Here is a 10467-nt window from a genome sequence, read left to right on the forward strand (position 1 = left end):
ATGCTCCAGTGTGGCTATGGAGGGGTTTTGCCCTGTGCTGCTGCGAAAGCAACGCACCCTCTCCCTCAGCAGCATTCAACTTCTCCACCAGCATTAGCTCTTGCATCTGATATCTTGCTGCCTTTTGCTGCCTCGACTGTCCCGAGCCAACCAGTGGGGGAAGACGCCGCTATTGCACTGCCGACCACTATAGCCGACGTTGCGTGCAGCGCCAGCAGCCGCAGCAGCGAGCGCAGTCGCATCAGCTACGTCTCACGCTGCAGAGGCAGCGGCAGCACCAACGGGCCTGATTCGCCCTTCTCTGCATCCCTAGAGGGAGAAACGAGCGTGCGGAGAAGGCGCAGCAATAGAATGGCAGCGGAAGCGCTGGCTGCTCCCGAAAAACAACGCACCAGCAAATTCTCACGTATTTTATCCAGGATCTTCGCCGCTTCTAGAGGGGACGGCAACAGCAGCGATGGCAAGGCAGAACAACACCAGTTGTTGCTGCCTTGCCTTCTAGGGGATCCCTTTGCCTGCCTAAGTGTTAATAGGAGAGTTGGAGTGGCTGCTGGCACATATTTGGGCCGGCTTTCTCTTTTCTACGGGACCGACTCTTCCGCCACAGTGCAGCTGCCACAGCAGCATCTATTTGGAGAGTCTCAGAAGAATGAAGCGATAAAAGGGCAGGTGCTCCTGCCGCAGGCGTACAGCGATGATGGCGTCGCTATATGTTGGGTGGACAGTTCCTACCTCACGGCAATTATGGGGGCGTCTGATGTAAGCCACGAAAAAGCTTGCCAGTTTGTCTTCGCTTAATCTCGAAATAGCAGTCGGCCTGTGGGAAGAAGCAGTCAACTAGCGAAAGCTAGAGCGTGAATTGCGTCAGTGTTCTGAACGCATGGGTAGGAGGGGAGAAAGCGAGGAAGGAGGGGAGAAAGCTAGAAAAAAAAGCAGGAAAGAGCGTGTTTCTTAAGGGGCTTTAGTTTGGGATTTGTTTGATTTTTTGAGGTGCAGCTTGTGCAGTGGAAGCTGCCGTCTCTGCGGTGTATGGGGAGCGAGCAGCTCTCCCTGTTCGCGGGTCGGAGCTCCTTCAACACAGTGGCCATTAGCATGCGGCTTTTGCGACGCTGCGAGGATACGAAGCAGCTACAGTTGATGTACAGGCACTGCAGCAAGGCTTTAGCGAATATGATCCTTCTTAAGATGCAGCATCCTCACAGAGAAGCGTCTTTATCCATGGCATCTGAACGTATGACGGAGTCGAGGAAACACCTGCAGAAAGCGTGGGCTTGTGCGCTAGCCGCAGGTCACTGTACACTCGACAAGCAGCAGCAGCAGCAGCAGCAGCAGCTTCCGCGGTGTCATAGCGCATGCCTCTTAGGGACAGGTGCAGCGTGTCTTATGGACCTGAGTAAGCGTATAAGCGACCACACTCGCTGCACGATGTTTTAAGAGGCTGCACAGAGAGACGCTGTTGCCCCCCGTTCCCCCTCCCGCACACATACACGCACATCCATATATACATATATATATATATATATACATATATATATATACATGCATATATATATGTATACATACACACACACACAGACACATACATATATAGATGTATACATACACATACACACACACACACAGACACATACATAAATAGATGTATACATACACATACACACACACACAGAGACATATATATATATATATATTCACATACACACACATATACACACACATACACACACATATACACACACATACACACACACATACACACACACACATATACACACACACATATACACATATACACACATAACACACATGCCCTTCCCCTGCCTATATATAGCCCACACACCCGCCGAGGCCATGTTGCCTGTTGTTTTACGCAAAGTGAAAAAAATCCAACGCGATTCGCTTGACCTCGCGCTTCCTGCAGATTCGGCTTGCGCTGCTAAATGCTGGTGCTGCTGCTGCCTCCCTGCTGGGCTTACCCTGTGTTTTTGTGTGGCTTTGGGGGTGTTTTGTTAGGGGAAGGCGATATGTACGAGCGCTACGAGGCAAGTTACTTTTCTAAGTTGTGGAGAAGCATGGAAGCCTCGAATTTTATTGCTTTGGATTTCAATGGCGATTTTTTGCTGTACGTCGGCTTGTCGGTGTCTGTGTGCCCTTATCACTGAAGCGCAACAGAGTGTCTCCCTCCCTTCTGTTTTTGGCATCTGTTCTTGAAGGGTCGTTCGGGAGCTGTCGTGCTCCCCGGTGTGCGACAATCTGCATCATAAGGGGCAGGGGGTTGTTCGTATTGCGTGCTTTTTCTTTTTTTCTTCGTGCATGCCTTCGTGGAGTAGCCTGTGCACTTTGTGTGTGTGTGTGTCTGGATGCTACAGGTGCTGCAGTGGCGATGGCATGCCCGATCGTCGCTGGTTGTTCGTGGTGGATGCTCGAGGGGCTGCAAGACTCGTTGAGGAGAGTCAGGGGTAGGGTTGTTGTTTTTTCTGTGCAGAGCACAGCCACAAGGGCAGGCGACACATCGTTTAGTCTATTCTAGGTGCAAAGCTTAAGCCACCTTTTGGTTCTGAGAGGTGGTGCTCCCCTCTTCCGCCGTTTCTACAGGGGAGAGGTGTGTGGGCGCGGGTTGCTTTGCAGCAGCGATCGGCTGTCTGCAAGTTTTTTGTTGGCACTGAGTGCTCGTGTGCTGCTGCTGCTGCCGTGTGGTGTGGGTGCTCTGCTCTTGCTCTTGCTCTTGCTGCAGCTGGTGTGCTGCGAGACGCAGCTACATGGACGAATTCTTGGTATTTAAGCAGCTTGGGCCGCGTCGTATGAATCACGCGCGCTTCTTGTTCTCCTTTTTTCTGCTGGTTTCCGCTTCCAACGGAATATGCGTGTACGATCTGCGTCTACCCTTCTTCGAGTATTACGCCTCCCGTGCGCGGAGTCTCGGCCTGCTCAGCAGGAGGGCAGCAGCAGAAGCGGCAGCAGCTGGCTACCAGTGCTGCTCTGGCACCTGCTCGAACTTCAAATGCACGGATCAGCAGCGGCAGCCGTCTGGCGCTGCTGCCTGCGGCTCAGGAGACGCCCCCCCTTCCGCTGGATTGCCAGGCATCTCCTTGGCTAGACCAAGTGCTCTGCAGCGAAGCGAGAGACTCGACTCTTCCAGAGAAACAGACTTTGCGACACCTGCGGCAGAGGCCTCTCTAGGCTGTCTGCCGGAAATATTCCTTCGCTGCCTGCAGAAGACCTCTCTGGATCACCAGAGTCTGAACCACGCACTTGCGAGCAGGCGCTCCCATTTCCTCAGCAGACTCGCTCTTGGATTCGCAAGCCGCAAGCCTCGCCCTTTGGAAAAAGAGGTCCATGTGGGAGAAAATGCCCTTTCGGCAGTCGTGCCTTCACCCACACACGCGCGAGACACGGAAAAAGGCCTTCGGAAAAACGACTGTCTCGCAAGGAGCAACAGTCTTGGCATTGCAGGAGACGAACTCCTCCTGCACACGCTGCAGGATGTTGAAAAAAATCGAGGCAGCCTACGAGCAAACAGCAGCAGCACGCACCTGCATCACCACAGTCCAGATACCACCTCCCTCAAGAACCATTACCACCCCTTCTTTCTCTTCGAACGCTCTCCTCTCGCTTTTCGAGTAGCAGAAGCGTTCTTCCGCTTTTGCTCGCTGCTCTTGCAGCAACAGAGGCAACTGCTGCAGTTGTCTTCCTTCAATGGTGACGCTCACACACCACTGCACGGTTCTCTGAAGCCGCCTCCCCCCTTTACTGGGAAGCCCATGGTAAGCAGCAGCCACGAGCTTCCACGCCATCGAGCACGCTTTCAAACGGGAAGGTGCCATAGGTTGCACTCCAGAGCATACGCCGTGTGTGTGTGTATTCTGGGCGGGGAGGGGGGGGGTTAGTAGTAGCAGTAGTAGTAGTAGTAGTAGTAGTAGTAGTAGTAGAGGGCAGGAGGGAGGAAGGAAGACTGTACGACTGTTGTGATCTATGTTCGTGCATGCGTCTGTCCTTTTATAAGCAAATAGAAGCATCTATTTCCACATGTTTATATATACATTCATATGGCTATATAAATATATGTATGCATGCTTAGGAACTGTGTGTGTGTGTGTGTGTGTGTGTGTGTGTGTGTGTCTGTGTGTGTGTCGAAATCTCCATGTATGTGTGTACACACATGCATGCATGCATGTGTGTGTATGTGCTGTATTTTCAGTGTCGTTACCGGCAGAGTGCGCGTCTGTTGGCAGTGGACTGCACACGTCAGGATTTTTGTTTCTTGACTCTGGATGCTGCGGGGTGGCTGCGAACCTTTTCGCTCTTCAGTTCTAGGCCGCTGCAGACTTTACGAGTTTCTAAGGGGCTGTTTGCGGCTGGTAAGACAGGGGTTAGACAGCCTCCCTGCCTAGGCGTTCCTGCTTCTTGAGAAACAAGTTGCCTCGATAGCGTGGGTAGACAACAGGCAAGCAGCCTGCTCTGTACAGCGTCTGGGGAATGCGGGCTTGCGCATACGCACACATCTCTCTCTCTCTCTCTACTGGGTGTGGCTAGCCAGCCGAACGGATGGATGGAAGCGTTTTGTGCTTGAGCGAGGCATATGCTATATCTGGGCGGTGACAGTCAGTTTGTGTCCTCTTGAACTGCTCAAGCGCATGGCAGGGAGCTGCTCGCATTAGTCGCGATACGCGGAAGTCTCTCCCCGCGTATGAAGGGTGTCTTTGTGGTGTGTCACGCTTTTGCTCCAGGATGGCCGTATATCCTCGCGTCTGATGGTCCTCTCGTGGCTTACAGCAGCGACAAGGTAGACGCGTGCTGCTCTGATGGCGCTGCTGTCTTTGCACTTGGTGCTGTCTTGAGGGCTGGTGGTCTGCCTGTGTAACTGAGGCAGCAGGTGCTGCTGGCCGTCTAAGAAGCCTTCGGTGATGTTGTCTTGGCTTGCCGTGACGATGGTTGCTTTGTTTGCGTCTTTCAGGGAGTCTTCGGCTGCCACCTCGACGAAGCTGCGTTGGGCTGTTCGTGGGCATCGGGGGATGAAGCCTTCTGCATGCTGCCGCTCGAGGCAGACACTGCAGAGAACGGTCTGCCTTAGATCTGGCTGACTCGGGTGCCTCGCCTCGTCTTGATGCATTCTGTGCTTGAGCAGAGAGAGAGACTGAGCGATCGGGGATTTTGGTCTGTTTGCACCGTTCTCGTGTGTAGAGGCGTGTGCTGTAGGATAAGAGGCGCAGCCTCTCTTCGTGTAGACTCTGTAAGCTGGCCTCATAGAAGGTATCTTCTTCGTTCGAGGGTGGTTTAAGCCCCCATTTGCGGGCAAGCGTTGACGCGCCTCTCCACGTTTCTGCGCATTGGCATTTTTACTGCTGCTTCCTAACTACCTCACCCCTGCCGTGTGCCTCACGGAGGCTTGAAATAGGGGCCGAATGAGGCGGCTCAAGCTCCAGTGAGCTCTGCAAACGATTTCGCCCCCACGGCAGTACAACTAACGGGGAGAAATATCAGGAGACTCTAGCAAGGCTGCGAGTGGCCGTCTCTGCCCCGCTTGCTAAGCTGGCCTAGACATGGCCAAAGCGAGGGGCAGACACACGGGTGTTCACAGTGTTCGAGAACTTTTTGCCACAAAAGGCGCAGTCTGCTGTCTAAAGACTACCCACGCTCATTCTTCCACCTAAGCCCAAACGACACCCTCGCGCAAGCGGCGCTTAGGCCTCGCGCATGCGGCTGTTTTGTGTCTTTCGGGGTCCTCCTGTCGTTCAAAATCGTCATCGACGGAGCCGCCGGGACGCATGCATGCATGCATGTGTGTGTGTGTGTGCGGGGGAGAGAGCTGAGCGAGGCTGCTCCCAGCAGTCGAAGACACAGACGTGCCTAAGGGAAGAACGGAGCTCCCCATCCCTCTGTGGGAACATTGTTGGGCCGTTAGGCGCTGCGCATGCTTTTTTCTTTCATATTTCTCGCAGTGGGTGGAGGAAAGCATGGCACTCAAGGGAACTCTTCGAGCAAAGCAGGGAAAGATTTTTCTCCTCCGGGTGCAGGAAGATTGCTGGTGTTGCGCGCGCCCATCCCTCGGCGCCAAGACACAATTTGGACAAGAATCCGTGTCGGAAGGCCATATTCATGAGGGGCGAGGCCTTTTGATGGCAAAGGTTTGTTGGTATCGCGGGCTAGTGTTACACACGCGCACCCGCCAATCACCACAACTAAGCGCAGAAAGCTCGCAGAGGCGTCGCCACACGCCGTCGCGCAGCATTTTAAGAGAGCAAAAGAAAACCGCTTCGTGTGTATCACTGCAAAACCCTTTCCCCGTCACGACGGGATAGAGCAGTGGCAAGTAACAACGGGGGCCCTCCCCCCGGGGGGGCCCCCCGTCCGGCTGCTGCCAGCCAGCAGCGTGTGTGGCGGCAGTATCGCGGATTTTTCTTCATGGAGACTCTGAATATGTGTTTCTGCGTATTTTTCCGACGTTTATTAACCGTGCATGTGCAAGGAAGCTCTGTACGGACTTCTGGCACGCTCCCAGCAGCCTGGCAACCGACCCGCCTCTTGCCGTTCTGCGGCTACTGCAGTCTGCCATCCTCGCAAGTCAGCGGAAAGCACCAGCCTCCAAGGCGCGTGGCAGAAATCCCGCCCTTCAGCAGCGATCCTACAGCGCATAGCCCTCTGTAAGGCGATTTTCTCCCGCTCTCTCGCAGAATGAGCACCCCCTTCCGCAGCGGCCCCCTTCAAGCAGCAGTTTGAACGCACTGCCATGTCTCCGCACCGCGTGTACTGACGCAACTGGAAATAAATGTTGCTCCTTCCGACTCGCACCCGCCATGGGGGGGAAGGGGGAACGAGGAGTGCCTCTTCTTCTTCCTCCTCCTGCTCGGGTGGCAGTCCCCCTTGCCCCCTAACCAGCGGCAGCAACAACAACCCCACGGGCATCACGGATACGCGCTTTCTTTTAGAGTACTTGTATCCGGAAGAATGCACAGCAGCTCGTCCTGCAGTCGCCATCGCAGGAGGAGGCGCAGCAGGAGGCGCAACGCCACGCACGAGTTTTGTGTCTGTGAAAACTTCTCCCGCCGTTTCGCAAGTTCGAAGATGCAATCAGGTTACTTTGTGGCGTGCTCGAGGCAGCTGCTCTTCAGATGCGGAGGGTGCAGTAAAGGCGGCTGCATTTGAAGAGGCATCAGCAGCATCCAAGGAAGTCGCCGAGGAAGCGGCAGGAGCTTCCCCGGCAGACAGCCAAAGCGGGGGGTTCGATGCTGCACGCAGTAGCAGCAGTAGCAGCAGTATTGGCAGCTTCAAGAGGAGATATAGGAGCGCCAGAGCAGCAACAGCAGCTACTGTGGCGAGGAGGCGGCAGGAGCTGCTGCTGAAGGGAGGTTGCAACAGCTGGTCAGAACAGATGCATGCTGATTTCTTCTTCCAATCTTTTCCCCTTGAAGACGAGCATATGCGTCTCCTCCCTGCTGGTGAGTGTTGCCATTCGAACCGTCTGGCGTTTTCCTTCACAAGCCTTGATGAAAGATCGCGTTTAATTCTCGCGTGTTTCCCTTCAGTGCATGCTGGTCGTTGCCTTTGCCCCTTTTACATACCCGTCCACAATTCTCTTCTCTTCTCTCTGTCTGTTTGTCTGTATGTCTCTCTCTGTCTCTCTCTGCAACTCTCTCTCTCTCCAACTCTCTCTCGCTCTCTGTGTCGCTTTGCATGAAAACCTTTCGTGGATTTTTCAAGCGTGTTTTGTGTGTCTCAGACGCTTTATCCCTCGTCGGCTGTGTGCTGCCTCTGCCGTTCCCTTCCGTAAACTGCCTAACTGTGGGGGGAGGGCATACTTCAGCAGTGTCGGGAGCCATGCAGTCGCTGCAGCTGCCGCTGCAAAAGCGTCCCCTTACCACGTGTCTTTTGCAGAGCACAGCCTTGCGAGCTGCTGCTTCTGAAGGTGCTTTTTCTGGCAGCGATGCTGGCAGCTCTGGAAATGAGGCTTTTTGGATGTCGCAGTGCAGCTGGCGAGTCGAGGCTTCTCCAAGCCTCGACAGCAGCAGCTGCTGCTGCGCGTTGCTCGAGCAGTTGGGGGAGAAGGGTGGATTGGGATTTCACACCGATGGTGGACTGCATCGAGACATGCTCAGCAGCCTCCAGCTCATTTCCTTGGTGCTGCCCGCTCATCTGCAGCAGCAAGTTTCACGGCTGCTGCTACAGCTAGCTGCCTGCTCGCGAGCACTTCTGCAGCAGGCAGGCGCTGTCGAGGCTGAGCTGCTGCTGCGGCAGCAGCAGCAGCAGCTCGTTGCCAGGCAGCAGCGTCGATCCACTGGCAGCAGCCTGAGCGGCAGCGGAAGACGGCTGTGTGCAGCTCTGTTGATGAACCCTGAAGAACTCTTTCCCAACAGCGCCTCCTGGCATTCACAGCAGATGCAGCAGCAGATGCAGCAGACGCTTGGTGCAATAGGCTTGCAAGTTTGCTGCTGCATGTTGCCGGGGGGTAGGAAGCGAGGCATGGGGTGTGGGAGCAGCCGCAGCTGCAGCTGTACGTACTGTTACGTGGACAGCCGTGCAGTGGGTGTGGAGGAAGTGGAGAGTAGTGAGACTGAAGAGGTTCTTGCTTGTCTGGCATCTGCCGTTGGAGGGGAGGTTCCCGCAGAGAATGCAGGGGAGTCGCATGCGCCAGTGCCTGCGTTGCCGTCGAAAAACGGAGCAGCAGCAGCTCAAGCTGCCGCTGCGGAGGGGGGGGGGGCAGGCAGTGAGCAGAGTGCTTGTGGCAGCAGCGCACTGGTCTCTGCAGTGGGTGCCAAAAAAAGGGAAGAGTTTCAGGATCAGAGAGAGTCGGCGGAGCTGTCGGCAACAGGCACAGCCACAGCTCTACTGGCAGTGTCGTCAGAAAAAACGGCAAAAGCGCAGCCACTGGATGAGGAGGAGGGAGATGAGTGGGAGCTCGAGAAGGCATTCGAGGAGGCTATGGAGAGCGGCGAGGCAGAAAATGCAGCTGCGGAGAGGGAGCCAGCTGCACAGCCTCGAGGTGCTGCTGCTGGCGTCGTAGGCAACGGCGGAAAGGAGGCGGAGTCTTTTTGGGGGCGTTTCTCGCCGCAGGGGGACGAGGGGGGGGATGCTGGTGGTGGTAGGAGTAGTGCTGCTGCTGCTTTCTCCGACAGTTTTGCTGCTGCTGCTGTCTGCTCGGGATTGGCTCAAGAGAGGGCAGCAGCGGAGACGGCAGCTCCGCCCGTCGAGGAGAAGGCTTCATGCATGCAGCACGACGCATACAGCTCGAGAGGACGTTGCGCACCAGTTCAGCTGCAGCGACAGCAGCAACTGCAGCAGCAGCACCTGCAGCAGCAGCAAAGGCAGGCTTCCGTGTCGCATGCTGCAGGGGATCTAGATCAGGAGTTTGAGTTCGACGATGTCGACGTGGACGATCCTCAGGGAGCTGCCGCCAGCGGCGCTGCAGCAGCTGCAGCAGCAGCAGCTGCAGCTGTTGTTGGTGTGGCTGCCTCGCACTCCCAGCAGCAGCAGCAGACGCAGCAGCTGCATGGCGTAAGATCGTTGAGTGCCGTTGCTGCAGAGGGAGCAGCTGCCGCAGGAGCAGTGGCTCGCGAAGGAGGGGGGAGGCACCGCGCTGTGCAAGACTCTGGAGAGATCGCTGCTGCCTCCTCGGGGGGGGGCGGGGGGAGCCTCAGCGGGGTGCCTCGTGCTGCTGTTTCGAGGAGCGATGAAGCGGTCTTTGCCGCTGCTGCCGCTGTCTTCGCCGCTGAGGATGCGTTCGTTCAAAGCGTGCTGTGGGGGGAAATCCCAGGCAGCAGCAGCTTCTCGCTCGCGAAAGGCTTTGCCGCCTTGGCGTGGAGAGAGACAGATCCTCCTGCCTGCAAGGCAGAAAGGCCTCATAGAGCAAGAGCAGCAAGAGCAGCAGCAGCAGGAGCAGCAGCAGCAAGAGCAGCAGCAGCAGCGACAGCAGCAGACGCACACCGTCGTCTCCCCTCCTCCGCTCACCACACCGAGCAGCAACACGAACAAGCGGCAGCCGCTGCAGCAGCAGCGCATGCAGCCGATGAAGCCGCTGCTCATCGCAAAGACCTTCTGGCGGCTCTCGAGAAGGCTGCCTCTACTGCCGCTGCAATGTGAGTGTGGCTTTTCCGAAAAAATGCGTTCTTTGACTTTTTTCGCAAAAAAATAGTCAGAGCCGCCTTCGACCTGTTCCTGCCGACGCTGCTGCTGCTGCTTCCTTCTTCTTCTACACGCGGCTACGCGTTTCAAAATTGCTTTTCTCTCCGCCATGCGCTTCAAAAGAGGCGTCTTGGCTTCAATCCCTCGAACGCCTGTTAAGGGAGCCCTCTCACAAATTCTTCCCTCTTCTTCTCCATTCTTCCTTCTTCTTCTCCATTCTTCCCTCTTCTTCTCCATTCTTCCCTCTTCTTCTCCATTCTTCCCTCTTCTTCTCCATTCTTCCCTCTTCTTCTCCATTCTTCCCTCTTCTTCTCCATTCTTCCCTCTTCTTCTCCATTCTTCCCTCTTCTT

The 10467-nt window shown here is 55.6% G+C and overlaps 2 protein-coding genes across 2 annotated transcripts; both read left to right on the forward strand.

Moving 5' to 3' along the window:
• On the forward strand, positions 1 to 4752 carry LOC34623397. The gene is made up of 8 exons (XM_026333831.1): positions 1 to 208; positions 359 to 759; positions 997 to 1393; positions 2014 to 2122; positions 2370 to 2459; positions 2735 to 3170; positions 3570 to 3764; positions 4603 to 4752. Exons 1-8 carry the CDS (start codon positions 1 to 3, stop codon positions 4750 to 4752), a joined length of 1986 nt encoding a protein of 661 aa, XP_026189616.1.
• Positions 4753 to 5954: 1202 nt separating this feature from the next.
• LOC113146452 lies at positions 5955 to 10074 on the forward strand. The gene is made up of 7 exons (XM_026333841.1): positions 5955 to 6103; positions 6856 to 7436; positions 7718 to 8308; positions 8441 to 8670; positions 8773 to 8946; positions 9289 to 9522; positions 9592 to 10074. The coding sequence occupies exons 1-7, from the start codon at positions 5955 to 5957 to the stop codon at positions 10072 to 10074; spliced, it is 2442 nt and encodes an 813-aa protein (XP_026189626.1).
• The last annotated feature ends 393 nt before the right edge of the window (positions 10075 to 10467 follow it).

This window comes from Cyclospora cayetanensis, unplaced genomic scaffold (assembly GCF_002999335.1).
Source record: "Cyclospora cayetanensis isolate NF1_C8 unplaced genomic scaffold, CcayRef3 CcayRef3_contig_106, whole genome shotgun sequence".
NCBI lineage: Eukaryota > Apicomplexa > Conoidasida > Eucoccidiorida > Eimeriidae > Cyclospora > Cyclospora cayetanensis.

Excerpts from the sequence above, each read along its gene's own strand:
- LOC113146452 (XM_026333841.1), top strand. The coding sequence starts at position 5,955 with ATGGCACTCAAGGGAACTCTTCGAGCAAAGCAGGGAAAGATTTTTCTC. Across the intron at positions 6,104-6,855 it reads GAAGGCCATATTCATGAGGG|TCCCCCTTGCCCCCTAACCA; the intron begins GCGAGGCCTTTT and ends CTCGGGTGGCAG. Across the intron at positions 8,309-8,440 it reads CGGCAGCGGAAGACGGCTGT|GGGGTAGGAAGCGAGGCATG; the intron begins GTGCAGCTCTGT and ends GCATGTTGCCGG.
- LOC34623397 (XM_026333831.1), top strand. The coding sequence starts at position 1 with ATGCTCCAGTGTGGCTATGGAGGGGTTTTGCCCTGTGCTGCTGCGAAA. Across the intron at positions 760-996 it reads CAATTATGGGGGCGTCTGAT|CTTGTGCAGTGGAAGCTGCC; the intron begins GTAAGCCACGAA and ends TTTGAGGTGCAG. Across the intron at positions 2,123-2,369 it reads TTCAATGGCGATTTTTTGCT|GTGCTGCAGTGGCGATGGCA; the intron begins GTACGTCGGCTT and ends TGGATGCTACAG.